At 52.5% G+C, this 16,201-nt stretch overlaps 1 protein-coding gene across 1 annotated transcript; it reads right to left on the bottom strand.

Annotated features, from left to right (window-relative positions):
* Positions 1–1,893: 1,893 nt before the first annotated feature.
* On the bottom strand, positions 1,894–4,969 carry PRDM8 (PR/SET domain 8). The gene is made up of 4 exons (XM_048942500.1): positions 4,853–4,969; positions 3,694–3,908; positions 3,393–3,615; positions 1,894–3,260 (listed from the first exon to the last, which is right to left on the bottom strand). The coding sequence occupies exons 2-4, from the start codon at positions 3,904–3,906 to the stop codon at positions 2,035–2,037; spliced, it is 1,662 nt and encodes a 553-aa protein (XP_048798457.1). The 5' UTR covers positions 3,907–3,908; positions 4,853–4,969; the 3' UTR covers positions 1,894–2,034.
* Between the last annotated feature and the right edge of the window lie 11,232 nt (positions 4,970–16,201).

Here is a 16,201-nt window from a genome sequence, read left to right as displayed (position 1 = left end):
AAGAAGGGAATGGGAAAAGAAATGGAAGAGGTAAAGGGGGAAAAGGAATGGGAAAAGGAAGTGGGAGAGAAGAATGGGAAAGGAGGTGGGAAGGAAAAGGAAAAAAAATGAATGGGAAAAGGAAATGGGGAAAACGAAAAAAAAAAAGGATAATGGGGTGGGAAAAAGGAGTGGGAAAAGCAAAAGGAAAGGAAAATTGAGAGGGAAAATGGAATACAAAAAGCGGGGTGGGGGGGAAGGAAAATTGAATGGAAAAAGGCAATGGGAAATGCGAAAAAGAAATAAAATTGAATGGGAAAAGGGAATGGGAAAAGTGGGGAAAAAAGGGGGAGAAATTGAAAGAGAAAAGTCGGGGGAAAGGGAAGGGAGAAAGGAAGGGGGAAAATACAATGGGAAAATGGGAAAGGGGGGAACAGAAAGGGAAAAGGAAAAGGAGAAAGGGAAAGGAAAAAGGAAAAAGTGGAAAACGGGAAGAAGTAAAAAGGAGATCGGGGAAAAAGGAGAAAGGGAAAGATGGAAAAGGGAAAGGGAAAAGGGAATCGAAAAAGGAGTGCGGGAACAGAGTAGAAAAGACCGAAAAGGGAAAGGAAAATAAAAGAGAAAGAAAGAAGGAGGAAGAAAAGAAGGAGGGAAGGGAGGGCGAAAGAATAAAGGGAGGAATGGAGAAAAGGGAAAGGGACGGAGGTGCGGAGGGGCGCGGAGCGAGGCGGGGGGCGCGGACGGGCCGTCCCCGCGGCCCCACGGAGTAACTGCGGCTGCGTTGCAGAAAATAAATCATTTATTGTCAAAGCACCCAGCGCACCCAGATAGACTATAAAGTTTAATAAATCTTTTCGGGGGGTTGGGCGGGCCGGGTCGGGCGGGGGCATGAAAAGAAACACGAAACTACCGAGACTCCATCATTCACGGGCACATGTCACACGCGGGCGGGCGGCGGGGACGGGGCGGGCGGGAACGGAGCGCGGAGCCCCCAGTTCGGAGCTCGGAGCCCCGGAGCGGGGAGGGTTGGGGGGGTCCCGTCCGCCGTCCGCCGTCCGCCGCCGCCGCAGCCCCGCCCGGAGCTCCGTATCTAAAATAAAACCTTTACCCTGACATAGAATTATTCTTACATCTAAACCATAAGTGCTTCATAATTTAAGTAGAAACGTATGACAAATGCATCAATATGTTGCAATATATGACATTTCAAAAAATGTACTTTAAGTCATTTGCTTTCCTTTTTTTTTTTTTTCTTTTTCCCGGTTGTTTTTTTTTTTTCCTTTTTTTTTCCGCCTTTTCTCTTTTCCCTTCTTCGCTTCTTCTGCCGTTTTTCTTTTTTCTCTCTTTATAATCTTCGTCCTCTTTTTGCCTTTTGAGTCCATTTTTCTCTTTTATTTTTTCTCCATTTTCTCCATTTTTTCTTTTTTCTGTTTTTCTCAATTTCCTCAAATTCTCTCATTTCCTCCATTTCCTCGGTGTCTTTTTCTCATTTTTTCTTTCTTCGTCACTTACATCCATTTTTCTTCGTTATTTCCTTTCTCTTTATATTCTCCACTTTTCTCCCATTTTTCTCCATTTTTCCATTTTATCAGTTTTCTGCATTTTTTTCCGATCTTTTATCCGTGTTTCTCCATTTTTTTCCATTCTTTCCATTTTCTCTGTTTTACTCTATTTTCTGAATTCCTCCCCGTTTTCCCCATTTTCCTCCGTTTTCTCACTTCTCTCAACTCTATCCCTTTGGTCCATTTTCTCACTCTTGTCCATTTCTCTCTCTCTCTCTCTTTTTTATTTATTTTTTTATTTTATTGGTCCGTATTTTCAAATGCTCCCAAATTTCTTTTCTCTCCGTTTTCTTCCGTTTTTTCCCCAATTTTCTCAATCTTTTCCTTTTCTCCATTTTCACCGTTTTCTCAATTTTTCTCTCTTTTTTTTTTTTTTTTCCTCCGTTTTCTCCATTTTCCCCTTCTCAAATTCTCTCCGTTCTCTTCCTTTTCTGCATTGCTCTCCAATTTTTCCCCCCGTCCCCTCACCCCTTTCCCCCCTGCCTCCCCGCCGCTAGTTGTGCGAGGTCATGTGGCGGGAGAGGTGGTGCCGCTCGCGGAAGGACTCGTTGCAGATGGGGCACTTGAGCTTCTCCTCGCGACGCCGCTTCACCAGCGGCTCCAGCGCGTACTCCTTCTTGTGGTGCGAGCGCATGTGGTACACCAGGTCCGACGTCATGCGGAAAGACGCGTTGCACTTGGCGCACCAGTTCTGCGCCGGGAGGCACAGCGACGCGAACGACGGCGGCAGCAGCGTCAGCGCGGACGGCAGCTGCAGCTGGAGGGGCCCCACCGCGGCCGCGGAGCTCTTGGGCCAGAAGGCGGTAGCGTAGAGGAAGGGGCTCTGCTTGGCTCCCGCCCCGCCGCCCGCTCCCTCCTTGGCGGCCAGCTCTGCGGCGTACAGGCGGCCGGCGGAGGGGCCGTCGGGGCACGGTTCTCCCAGAGCGCCCAGCTTGGGGCCGAGCGGCAGCGGCGGGAAGCAGCGGGCGGGCTGCGAGAACGCGCTTTTCCGCTCCTCCGCCCCGACGGCTCCCGCCGCCCCGAGCTGCGGCACCGAGCTGAACGCGCTACCCCGCGTCGCCGCCCCGTTTCCACCGCCTCCTCCGGAGCGGGGGCACAGCGCCGGCTCCCCCCCGCCGCCCGCCGTCGGGGCCGCGGGCGAGGAGCGCTCTGGGCCGTCCTCGGGGGCTGCGTCGGGCTCGGGGCCGCGCGCCGCCTTCTTCACCTCGACGAAGGCGCTGCGCTTTGCCTCGCCCGTCTCGGGGCTGGGAGGCGCGAAAAGGCGACCGCTCTCCTCGGGGCCGCAGTAGGAACCGGCGGCGCGGAACTGCTGCTGCGGGGCGCACACCGGCTCCTCCTTGGGGGCCGCCGGCAGCCCCGGGCGCTCCGTCGGGAAGCGGCTCCGAGCCTCCTCCTCGGGATACCGTCGCTTGGTCCCTCCGCCCGCACCTTCGGGGGGAACGTCAGGGCGGCGCGGGGGATTCTCCAGCTCCCGGGCCAGGTTGTGGAAGTCCGTGGAGGGCTTGGCCGCCCCCCCAGCTCCGCCGTCCGGGAAGGGGTGAGGAAGCGGCTTGGGGAACTTGGCGGGCTCTGGCTCCTTGGCGGCTGCCTCCTTGCCGTCGGGGGGACCGCCGTTGGTTCCGTGCAGCCGCTTGGGGCAGCGGAAGCGCAGGTGGGCGGCGAAGGGCAGCTCGAACTGGAAGCGCTGTCCGCACTCAGGGCAGGAGAACGGCGGCGACCCTGTGCGGGACACGGGGAAGGGGACGCGCGCTCAGCCCCGGGCTGTTCAGAGCCGCCGTCGGGGAAGGGCACCCCGCACCCACCGCCCGGCCCCTTCCCCTTTTTTGGGGGGGGGATTTTGGGGGCACCCACCGTCGGGACCCCGCGCGGGGCCGAGTAGCAGCAGCTCGGCGAGCTCCTTGCCGTACCACACCAGCAGCTCCTCGTCCTTGGCGATGCGGCGCAGGGAGCGGTAGAAGAGCTGCCCGCTCTTCACGTAGGCCTCCAGGTTCTGCTCCTGCCGCTCGCGGGCTGCCTGCACCAGCCGCAGCCACATCAGCCCCTCCGCAGAGCCGTTGGCCGCCGACGTGTCCACCTGCAAAGGGCCGAGTGTCCGTCGGAGGTTCCCCAGGGGCCGTGGGGCCGCTCCGCCCGCCCCGTCGGCGGCTCTTACCCGGAAGATGTAGGGCACGGTGCGCTTGTCAGTGGATTTGAGGGCGATGAAGGCGATGCTGTCGTAGAGAGACGTGTGGCTCAGCACGCACGGCCCGAAGATGGCATTCTCCGGGATGTCGCAGGTGGTGTAGACGCTGGTGAAAATGTCCGTCAGGCACTGCTGCACCGCTTTGGCCTCCCCGTCCCACGGCCCCCGCGGGGCGTCCTCCATGGCTGCGGGCGGGGGGAGGGTGGGGAGAACAAACAAACACACACACAAAAAAAAGCCACACACACACACACACAAAAAAGAAATTATAGCTATTTGTAGAAGTAGAAATCAGAAGGAAAAATGCGAGTCATCACGCTGCGAAAAAAAATAAAAATCAAATAAAAATCACAAAAAATGAAATGATGGATGTTTACAGAGATGTAAATCAGAAGGAAAAATGAGAGAAAAAGTCATCGCGGTGGGGAAAAAAAGGGCTCCGCGCGGGGGATGCGGCCGCCGCCGGGATTGTGCGGGTTCGGATGGGGAGCGTGGCCCGGCCCGGAGGGCTCGGAGAGTGGCATTGTGGCTGACGGCAGCCACCTCCCGCTCCGAGAGGGAGCGTCTGGCTGCGCATTACCATAATCCAGCACTTTCCCTCCGAGATGTAATTCAAAGCAGAGAGCGGAGGTAATTCTTTTTACCCCGACACTCGCTCCGCAGAGCAGCCCCGCTGCCCGCGCGGGGTCGGGCGGTGCGGGATCCCACCCTGCGCTGTTCTCCCGTGGAGCCCTCTTCCTCCCGACCCGCTCCTCTGAATTCTTCCCTCCCCACCTCCACCGAACGGATCCCCGCGAACCGCCCGCTCCGGAGCAGAGCGACCCGGCCCCGCTTCCCGGGGACACCACAGCCACATCCCCCCGCGGAGCGGCGGAGGGTGTCCGGTCCCCCGCGGGATCGGGAACCGGGAGGGGGCCGCTCCCTGTGCCCCCCCTCCTCCGCCGTCGTTGCGGAGCTGCCCGGCCCCATCGCGCCGACCTCCGCAAACGAAAGCTGCGGCGATAGGCGGCCCCCGCCGAACTTTCCCCCCGCCGCCTCCCGCTCTCCCCCGGCCCCGCGCAGCCCCCGGCTCCCCGTGGCCGCCCTTTGTCCGGGGCCGGCTCCGGGCATTGTTCCCTCCGCCACTCACCGGGGGCGGCGGGGCCGCGCTCCACGCCCGGCGCTGGCACAAAGGCGGCCGCCGGCTCCGTGCCCCCCGCTCAGCGCCGCTCCATGGCCCGGCCGAGTGCGCTCCGCGCCGCGCAGATGGACGCGGCGCAGTGAGTGAGTGGCACGCAGACACACACTTTTTGTTTGCCGCACATAATCTGCCCAATGACGCGTGACAGCCCACGTCCCCTCCCTTTAACCCCTTCGGGGGACGCCCGCTCGCCGCCCGTCCGCCCGCACGGCCCTCACCTGGCAGCGCGCGGGGACACCCCGAAGCTTCGGGACCCGACGGCCGCCCCCGGGGGGCAACGGGGCCGCCACCGCTGGGACGGAACCACCGCCGCGACAGAGTCGCTGCGGGGACGGAGCCACAGCCGCGGGGACGGAGCCACCGCCGGGGCGGCCCCGACGGCGCTGCTGCCCCCGCGCACCGGGATTAAGGACGGATGGGGGGGTGAGGGATGGATGCGGGATGAGGGTTGGATGCAGGATGAGGGATGCATGCGGGATGCGGCCGCTCCGTGCCTGCGGAAGGGTTCTCCCGCATGGAGAGCTTTCTCCGCTTCAGTCCTTACCGCCGTCATTTCGGACCCGCGATGGATTTAAAAAATAAAAAGAAAAAATGGAAATAAAAAGGCGAAAGTAAACAAAAGGCGGCACAAAGCCCCTTCCAAAGGGGAGCGGAGCGCTGGGTGCAATCAGAGAGTGGCGGGTGCGGGGCTTTCACATTCACTTATCCGCCGCGTAATTACGATTTTCCCTGCATTAGGATTAAGGGCTGCCCGTAATGTGCTTTCAACATTTATCTTATTAATTCCACAAACCCAGCGGCTCCTCAACGGGGATTGCTATAACATTGCCGATACGCGGCAATTTACAGATGTTTCGGAGGTGCACGGTTTTTGCGTTACATATTTTTCTTCTCTCTTTTTTTTATTCTTTCCCTTTCTGATCTTTAGCCCCCGCTGCTTGGCACGCAGTGCCCGACCCGCTGCCATGCACCGGGGAGCAGAGAACTGAATCATCCTTTTTCTTTGCCACAGTTTGAAGGGGCACCGTAGAAGGAGTAGTGCCCGAACCGCTGCAGCATTGCCACGGCGGCCACCAGCACCGGGCTCGGAACAGAACTGCGCGGAATTTTGGGGTGTTTTGGGGCATTTCGAGGCATCTTCGCTCCCCCCCTTATCCCTCCCCACTGCTTTTAGGTTCGCGTTTTCCTGTGTGCTGAGGAAGGTATCTTTGGGAATACTTCACCATAGCGTCTTCCTAGAGCCCCGTCCGTTATCCACGGGAAAATTTCTGCGTGCAGAACCGCGGCCCCGACGGGGCGGCCCGACCCACCCTCCGAACGGTGGTGAGGCCAAAAGCAAAGAATGGAACAAGCTCTGAGCTCCGCGGTCCTGTGTCCCTGACCCGGAGCTGCCACCTCACCTTGGCACCCCTGGAATCATTCACAAATATTCACGTCTGCACTCAGCACTGCAGTTTTTTCTCTTCTGTGAGCACTGAGCTGAAGGATGAAGGGTGCACGCAGTCCCTCCCTAGCCCTCACCATTCTACAGCTCAGCTCCCTGCCCTCTATTCACTACTACCTGGTTTTGGCTTCCCATAAGTGCACAGTGCAAAGAGATGGGGCCCAGGGCCGCACCCCATTTTCACTGCAACGTGTCACCCCAGCACCCAGAGGCTCCCCTTCTCCTCTGGGGGTGAAGACAGAGGGGCAGACAGAGGATTGTACAGAGTGGTGTGGAGGATTCCAGCAGGGATGGAGCCCACAACTCCCCAAGATTGATTTCCCTCCGTCATAAATCTCAGCCCGCTGTCCCCCTGCCCACCCAAGCATGATGAAGCCCTTTTCCATCGAGTATTCAGCACCGGAGCAGCACAGCCCGCCCGGCCCGCAGCCATCTGCTGCTCCGGGAGCGGAGAACAGCGGCCACAGAGAAAGGGCCGCGCTGTCCGGACCGCTCCGGGACAAACGGCAGCTCTGAATAGCGGCCGCAGCCTCTGCCTCGCTCCGTGCCTATGGAGACGGAGGAAGAAAAGGAGCATTATAGCGATGCGACAATTGTAACACGAGCAAAAGAAGAGGCACCCAAAGGGCAGCGCTGCGGCGGCGGAGGGCCCCGGGTGGAAGGGTACTGCCGGGTTTATAGAGACTTTCACTGCTTTTCGATCGGGAGCCAAAGAGTCGGGGGACAACCCCCGAGCAGCGGTCGCGGCACGCAGGTGACGACTTTTCGGGCTTTGCGGCGTTTCTCCCCAATTCCTCCCCCCCCCCCGTCCCAGGCGTAGCATCCTGCAGGGCGAGCGCTCGCTTCCTCCGATGGAGGGCAGGAGAGGAGAGCCGACAACTGCGTCCGCGGCCCAAGGGGACCTCAGCGCCTCCCACCCGCAGCCACCCATCGCCACATCCTTCCCCCCCCCCGCCCTCTGCTCGGGACTGTGGCACAGCGCTGCCCCTTCCTCGTGTTCCCCGACGTGCTGCTGCTTTCGTGGGCACCAGCCACGTGCGTGGCTCATCCCCATTCCCAATACCAGCATTGCTTCCTTCCCCCCCCCCCCCCCCCCCAAGCTTGCTTTTCTCAACGTATTACACGCGCGGCTCCGCGCTGCTTGCACAATGTTTTGCGTGATCTAATATTCTTTGTTCCAAACTGCAAAAAAAATCTAAATAAAGACTATACTGTGTCGCATCGGTATAGGCATCAGCTCGCGCTTCCCGCGGCATATGGTACTTCAGAAGCCATATGTACCACTGTTTAGTGATTCTGGCAAAGAGGCGCAGAATGGTGAAATCCAACTGCCAGGATTTCTGAAAACAAATATGTAAATGCTCCAGTGCTTTTGTTATTCATAACATACCTCTAACACAGCACATACAATATGCTGTTCATTCTGTAACTAGTGTACTACTCAGCTATATTTGCTTCAGCCCTCGGTTTTAAAGATTTTTTTCTGCTCTGTACGATTCCTCCATGCTTTCCATCTACATCCATTTAAATTGGCACTTGGAGAAGGGGATTTTTCCTTTTTTGGGGGGGGAGAAATGGAGGAGTGGGAGGCGTGCATATCTATACAGGCATCTAATAGTGGAACAAAGAGCCACGCGACTGCAGCATCCCCTTGGCACAAATGGTGGAAGGAAGCCTGGGAAAGGCACTGCTTGCACTGCTTTGGGGTCAGCTGCTGGAGTAGGGCAAGCATCCCAAGGAAGGTGATGCTGAACATTTGGGGAACACCAGGAAATAACAGCTGGGAGGGGGTTTGGGACACCAACCCCACAGAGCATCCCACCTCATCCCACAGAGTTTCCCTACTTGTATTTTGTATTTGTTCTTTACATTAATGGGGTGACACACTTAACAGCAGGAAACATTGGCATATTATGCGAGAGAGGTCCCAGAGTATCCTCATACCATCATCCCTCTGCACCTGGAAGCACATTCCACGTCCAGCATCTCTGTGAACTGTGAACAACAACTGTGAGATGTAAGCCCTCGGCTGCTCAGCCATTTGCACACCCTGTGCGAGTGCATGGAATTTGTATTTGTTGGTATTCACCTTAGTGGGAGAATGCATATCTTAGATCGATGTCGTCACAGTTTATGGGGATCATCTGTGCCACGTTAGCAGCTCAGAGCTTTGATTCCAGAGCCTTGCAGGTGCCACTGCCCTCCCACATGCATGAGTGGGGTTGTGAAGGGCTGGGACACCTGGCACAGGTCCTGGGGCTGAGTCCCACCCTGACCACCTTTCCAAACCTAGAAAGCAACTTCCACATCATACATAAACTTCAGTATTTTGGAAAAAAAAAAAAAAAGAAAAGAAAAGAAAAGAAAAAGCCTCAAATTTTGACCATCCTCACAGCAGAAAGCTTCCTATTTTTCATTGTGTTGGTTCTTACTCTCAACCAACATCTGCCGCTATGATTATGGTCTCTAATGAGCTTCTAAATCACATCACAGCATTCTGTGCTGATGAGCTGCAGTCAGTAACTAAGTGTTTCCTCCTGCAAGATGTGAAACACTTCCTACAAAATGCTGAGTGCTCGCAATTCTCCCAACACAAAAGGTGAGAAACTGTTTTTTTTTTTAGCGTGTCTTATTTGGGGAAACCCAGGAACTAAGTGATACGTAGAGAGATCTGAGCCTGCCTGCTTCACATATAGCACAGGTAGAAAACAACACAGAAGCACATCCTCAAAAGAAGACAGCAGTTTCAGGGACTGTCCTTAGCTGTTGACCCCCTTAGAGAAGGCGAGGGAATCCAGAGAAACCCATGGACAGCCAACTGACCCACAGGGATGCAAGGCAGCTTTCTTGTGTCACACAGATGCATCACAGCTCCTTCCTAGACTCTCTTCTAGCACACAACCAGAACCCAGCTTGTGTGGCACCACCTCAGCATATGCTGAACTGGGTACGGCATGCACATCCAGCCCTGTCTCAGGAGAACTGGGATGGAAGAACATAGATTTATTCATCTTTTTACAGGATGTATATGATTTCTCATCATGTCAGTAATGAGGTGATGACTCCTCATGGGTGACTCAGGCTTTGTCTTTCCCTTCTGCTCCAGCAGCTCATGAAAAGGGAAGTGATGAGGGTTCGGTTTATAGTATGATTTTACGGAGATACTCCTTACTTCCTGCAGATAAGGATGTGTACAGCTGATGCAAGCCAATCCATCCACAAGCTGACACCTCTATTCAGTTGGGCAACAAAGCATCAGTCCTCCCCACCACCCAGGAAGATCATTCACGACATGTCCAGTTCAGCAAGACAATGCTACCCTGCACACACGTAGGGATACAGGATTTCCCTCTACCAGCCAAATCCCAGAGAAATGATGATCCACGCACAAGTTTTTGTCTTAGGGAGTGGTTGAGTGTTAGAAAGATAGCAAGGAAGTTGTTGAAAAGATGTTCTTCCATTTCTTTTGGACTGCAGGCACCCAAAACCCAAGCCCTTAAAATGACCCTGGAGTTGCAACCATCTCCAAGATTTCTTGCAATTTTGAGAGCAGGAAACCCCAATGGGCAAGCAAAAGAGCAAGGCAGTACTTCCAAGCATGCAGGAGCAGGAAGCAGACAGGACACACACACCGTGGTGTGTCTGTGCCATGAGGCATCTTGGCTGACGGCCGGGTGAGGTGCCTGTGAGGTGACTCAGCACTGTCCCTGGCACAGGATGTGAGTTCCAGGTGAGCTAATCCCTGCCTCGTTTACACAGCATTTATGGGAGTAACACACCTCCCCGCTTTGGCTTGGCTCACCTATGGCAGGAGGAAGAATTCAACACAAATGCTAGAACATTGCCGTATCAGAAGGGTGTGTAATAATCCAGGTCTTTTTCTGCAGTCATCACTATATACCAGCTGTAGATATTTCCCCAAACTGTTGCTAGTTGTGCCACACTCAGCCAAGATGACAGATTCCTGCTGGTCTTGGTAAACAGGGTAATGGCTGCCAAAACACCATGAACATGAAACGTGGATCCAGCTGCTTCACTTGCTGGTCTCTGGGTGAAGACCTCTGCCCTTCCTGCCTGTTGCAGATAATTGCATTTACTGATCTGCCAACATCACCACTCAGAATGAAGCCTAGATTCCCAGGCAACATTGCTCTGCTCCCACATGTATTAACCACACAGTTGTAGGAAGAAAAACCCATAACTCCTTCAATTACAGAAGATAGCGTATGGCAGGACTGCCTACTATGTTGCACAAGCTGACTTTTCTGAAGCTGAGAATCTGAAGAAGAGGTAGTTTAGAGTAAAAAAAAAAAACTAAAAAATCCAACCTAAACACCAGTTAAAATGATCACAACCACTTCCCTTCCATCCATCAACAAACTCTTACCCTTTGGCAGACAGGAACTGCTACAGGCACAGGATTGATGCACACGTGGGCACCGGTGCTGCCCACTTAGCCATGGCCTGATCTTATGCAATCCAGACAAGCCACCTGCTCAAAATATAATAAATAATCAATTCATATTCAAACTCTGGACTCCAATATGCTAAGCCTCAAATGTCTCCCACGATACCAACTGCACAACCTTCCCACTCTGTCTCTCCCAAGTTGCTTCAAGAGCTCCGTGCCACAGTGCTTCTCTCTTCCCTATCAGATCAGGACTCCGTACCGGGAGATTTGGACCAGAAAACAGAGCAGGAGCCCACACTGTAGACCCCACTCATTCCTCCTCAACCTCCATGCCACTGGACTCCAACTCTTACCTGTGAGTAGCAATTCACAAAACCTCCAGAAAAGGCCCACAATCTCCTCTTTCACCCTACACAACCCTATCATATCCATCTCCTCCAGCTGCCCATTGCCTTGACCATTGCAGGTTCACAGTTACTCTATGATAGATGCATAGAGATTTCCTCAGCACAGCCCAAGTCCCTCCAACAGCATCCTCACCCCCACAGTGTAGGAGCAGCCAAACTCATTAAGCCAAGCCCTGGGAGGTCTGTCCCACAGCTGCCCCACATTACCAGCAAAAAAGAAAGGGGACTCAGGTGTTGCCTCTTATAATCACAGACCCACCACCAGCTGCTGTGGGCTACACCCTACCAACAAAAACCCCCACAAAACTCTCTTCCGGACCTTCAAGCTCCAATCAAAGCAAGGTGTTTCAGTATGCCCCGTCACAACACTGAGCTGTAGGGCAGCGTATGCAAGTGCAGCTCTCCGTGACTACGGCTTGCTGGTGATTGTATGCCGGAAGAGTGTTGCACAGATGACTTCACGAAACAAAATTAAGAGTCATGCATCAGAGAGGACATTGCCACAGCTCTGGCGTAATTAGGAGCCATCATCATCAAGCACAGGAAATTGGCACATCTGCTTTTTCAGGCTGTCGGGCACACTGTCAGGGGGAGCTGTGCTGCATCTCTGAGCCTTGCAAAGCACAAACATTTATGCAGGCTCCCCCAAAACAGTGATGTATGCAGTTTTTCATCATTTATCCTCCCAGTGGTTATGTTCCCTTTCTATCCCTACACCATGCAGGGAACACTGATCCGACAGCACCATATTCTTTCTTTCCTCCATCCCCAAAGAGCTTTGGCTTTAAACTTGCAAAACTCCACAGAACAAAAGTTACATTTTTGTTTGATGCACCCAAGATAGGGTTTGCTTCTTTCCTTTAGAGTAAGCAGTAAAGCCCCAGCAAGTCCCATGGCTTGGGTGGATGCAGGCTTGCAGTATGAAGACATGCCACTTTTTCTTTCTATTCTTTTTCCCTTTGGGTGCCCACTCAGAGATGCATTGTTCCCTTGAGGGGATATGCTGAATTGCTCCCTGCTGTGGCCATGCGTTGTTTCCCAAGAAGACCAAACAGGGTCACTGCAGCCCCAGAGTTGTGCAAAAATCCCATCCGGAGTCATCCGTTCCTCAGTGCTGCTCCCAGCCAGCAGCCGCTTCTGGCATAAGATTTGATTTTTCCATCATGCTTTTTTTTTTTCCTTCTCCCAGGCCAAGGCTGATTTAGCTGCACGCTGTGAGGTTTGCACTGGGATAGCACACAACTTCATCTTCCTTTTCAGTCACTCTGCTCATGTGGAAAACAGTGCTGCATATCCCTGTGCAGACTTTGTGTTGGAAAATCAGGGACCTTCTCTGCTTTGCTGAGACTAGGAATAGTATCACTCATTACTGACAGCAACTAAAGGCCCATTGTGCACAGATCACTAACAGATCTCCATATTCTCATATGGAAGCAAACACATTGCTGACATTCAGGACTCCTAGTTTTTGGACTTGAGGGTTGGCTTTCTACCTCTGTGTTTTTGGCTATGTATTTCCAGTAGGTATCACAAACTGTTTTGGTGTGTTGGAAAGCAGTGACTATTCAGGAATTCTGAGCTTGCATAATTCCCAGATTTGTCTAGACAGATATTTTCCATCTGGATAATATATGCAGCAGTACACGGACACGAGTTCCTGTGTTACTTAATGCTATCCTTTTTATTTATTCATTTATACACTGATGTGCAGAATGCAGGCAGACCAGTGGGCTACATCTGTAAGGCAGAGAAAGAATTTGTTTGGGTAATCCTCCAGCAGGCAGCTCCTTGATGATGGCTGCACACTGTACAATTCCTGGACTCACTGTGTCTGCTCTCCTTCTTTGCAAAGGGTGAGACTTGGTGTTGACAGCCCAAGTTGTGTTGCCTTGAGTCACAGAATCATTAAGGCTGGAGAAGACCTCCAAGATCACTAAGTCCAGCTCCAACCCATCCCTACTATGCCCACTGACCATGTCCCCCAGTGCCACATCTCCATGGTTCCTGAACACCTCCAGGGACGGTGACTCTCCCACCACCCTGGACAGCCTGCGCCACTGTATCACCAGTCCTGTAAGACAGAAGTTGGCAGTGAAGTTGTGCTGGTTTCTGCATACATCTTCTCTGTCAAAAGTTGTTGCTGCAGTTGTGGGAGCACTGCCCAAAGTGCTCCCACAGGTATCTGATTCAGTGTCAGACAGAGGTCTCCTGGTGCAGGCAAGAGCAGCAGGAACCCCTCCTTCTGCTTCAGGGACCCCTTCTGCTGCTGCTCTTCATTAACCTTTGTTCATTCCTGTAGCAATGGAGGAGGCAGGGCAAGAGGTGGGAGAGAGAATGGTCTGATGGGTTCTGAGAACTAGGCAAGGAAGATGCTTAAACACAGACAGAGCCAAATCCATGTAAATATCCATAAGCTACTGCCATGTGCTTTCCGGTCCATCTCTGCTTCATCTCACCCCTCCAGTAAAGCAGGCTCACGTTATCCGCTGCTTCAGCAGAAACCACAGAGTGAGAGAGGAATTTACACACACTTGGAACCTGGGAAGGAGCAGCTTCCAGCTGTCACAGACCCCGGGCTGGCAAGGTTGGATCTCTGTAAGCAGCTGAAGCAGTCTCCAACAGCTGGATGATGTGACATATCCTCACAAGGCTTGGGGAGGGCTCTGCAGGCTGAGCTCAGGTATGTGTTGGGGACCCTCTGCTGGGCCTGCAGAGAGAGAGGTCAGTGCTGCTCTGCAGTCCTTAAATGCAGTAGATTTACAGCCTTTGCTTTTGCCACATCTTTGCGGGTGCTCAGCTCTTAATCTGCTGTGTTTTGAACACCCACAGGGACTGTAAAATGCAGCTCACTTGCCCTTTAGCCTTGCTAGCTCACAAATACAAAGAATTTCATGCGCCAGATCCTTGGTGGATGTAAATTGTGCTTGTGTGGATGAAGCTTTCAGCCATTAAGTTACTGAAGTGCGATACAGGGAGGATTAAATTTCAGGTGCCTTTCTCTTTACTTTTGTGCTGCTGATCACATTATATGGCATGGAGTATTTCTTTGGGTACCACAGGTATTCCCCCACCCAACTTCTGCTGTCCTTGTGTCACTATTTCTGTAAGGGGTAGTACTTATTTACAGATCAAGGTTGTTTATAAGTATGCAGTAGGGAAACAGAAAGCAATTGTTTGATGTTACTATAGGGGAACTGTGTTGTGATTTGATGTAGCAAGAAAATACTTCAAATTTTGTGTGGAGTCCTGTGGTTCCAATAACCAGTGCAGTGTGTGAAAGCTGTCTGCTGGAAGTGAGAGGAAGATGATGGATCTCTGACATCATCCGTCATCCGACGGATGTCAGAGATACCAGCTTTGCCAGCTCATCACAGCTGTGGCTGACGCAGGTTCCTTCCCCTATCTTGTCACATGAATGATGTTGATTCAGAGATGGAGGCTCCATGAGGATAACAAACTGAACTATGCTTTGTCTTTCCCCACATGGACTGCCCCATTGACCCACTGCTCCTGTGATGGATGCCATGGTGGGATGCAAGCTGGGGTAGAGCTGAAAGCTCCAGCACATCATTTTGCTAGGAGAACGTAATGTAACGTAATGTATCCTGAGACCAGGGGAACGTCAGGCTGAGTGTTAGGAAAAGGTTTTTCACTAGGGGGATGTGGGCATGGAATAGTTTCCTCAGGGCAGATCATGGCATTGATTTTGCCAGAGCACAAGAGGTGTCTGGACAAAGCTCTTAGTAATATGGTGTGATTTTTGAGTGGTGCTGTGTGGAACCAGGAATTTGACCCAGTGACCTTTATGTGTACCTTCCAACTTGGAATATTCTGTGATTCTATGATTTCATGAGACAGAATGCTGAGCTGAGCCCCAGCCGGAAGAGTACTGAGGACTGAGAAGTTGGAGAACTGCACACCTTTGGCTCTCCACCATTGGAGCTTTGAATGCAGTCCACTAAAAGCCAAAGCTGCCTGGATTAAAGGCTGTTGAAACAAAACAGTGAACAAAAGAATAACCCTTTTTAATTCCAATCCCATTGGTTGCTTGTCACAGAGTGCTTGTGGCAAAAACTCTGCAAAGGAAACAAAGAAATAGTGGATAGACATTTATTTTTAACTTGGGAGATAATTTTGGTTTATGCAGCTTGTGGCTGGAGCTTTTCATCAGAGAAAACTTGCGCATCTTTTTAGCCCCCAGAAAATATTTTAAGATTATAAAGCATATTTGAACTTCCTGTGAAAACCTGAAGGCCCAGATGGCAAAATCCAAAGGATAATATTCTTGCAACGCTTTCTGCAATGCCTCATGCTCACTGCTAAGGATCCGGCTTATGCTTCAGACCAAATGCTCACTCTATATTTAGCTTTGCACAGTCTATTGTGAAGCGATGTATTTCAGAGGCAACCACACTGAAATGGAGAGAAATTGGTCAGCATGCATGGTTGGAACATGGCTGGTATTTTGTGGGTTCAAGTGCTGGACTCGATGATCTGTGTGGCTCCATTCAATACAGGGTGCAGTGTGGGTCTGTGTCTATGACTTGAGCATTCACTGATTCCATGGTTCTATTACTTGGATATTCTGTGAATCTATGGTTCTAGAACATGGATATTATAGAATCACAGAATCATTAAGGTTGGAAAAGACCTCCAAGATCACCAAGCCCAACCACCAATCCACCCTCACCATGCCTACTAACCACATCCCTCAGCGCCACATTCCCACAGTTCTTGAGGGACAATCACTCCACCACCTTCCTGGGCAGCCAGTTCCAATGCCTCATCATTTTTTCTGAGAATAATTTTTTTTCCTAATATCCAACCTGAACTTCCCCTGGTACAACTTAAGGCCATTCCCTCTTTTCCTATCACTGTTACCTGCCTTTCAGGCAGTTGCAGTGAGCAATAAGTTCTCCCATGAGCTGTCCCTTCTCAAACTGAACAATCTGAGTTCCTTCTGCTGTTCCCATAAAATTTGTGCTCTTGAACCTGTTAATCTCTGTTGCCTTCCTCTGGACATGCTCCAGGGCCTC

The sequence above is a fragment of the Lagopus muta genome, chromosome 4, assembly GCF_023343835.1.
Source record: "Lagopus muta isolate bLagMut1 chromosome 4, bLagMut1 primary, whole genome shotgun sequence".
Lineage (NCBI taxonomy): Eukaryota > Metazoa > Chordata > Aves > Galliformes > Phasianidae > Lagopus > Lagopus muta.
Note: the sequence above shows the minus strand (reverse complement) of the source record. Positions and strands in the feature narration are given on the sequence as shown.

Excerpts from the sequence above, each read along its gene's own strand:
- PRDM8 (XM_048942500.1), bottom strand. The coding sequence starts at position 3,906 with ATGGAGGACGCCCCGCGGGGGCCGTGGGACGGGGAGGCCAAAGCGGTG. Across the intron at positions 3,616-3,693 it reads CCGTGCCCTACATCTTCCGG|GTGGACACGTCGGCGGCCAA; the intron begins GTAAGAGCCGCC and ends GGCCCTTTGCAG. Across the intron at positions 3,261-3,392 it reads CCCCGCGCGGGGTCCCGACG|GGTCGCCGCCGTTCTCCTGC; the intron begins GTGGGTGCCCCC and ends TGTCCCGCACAG.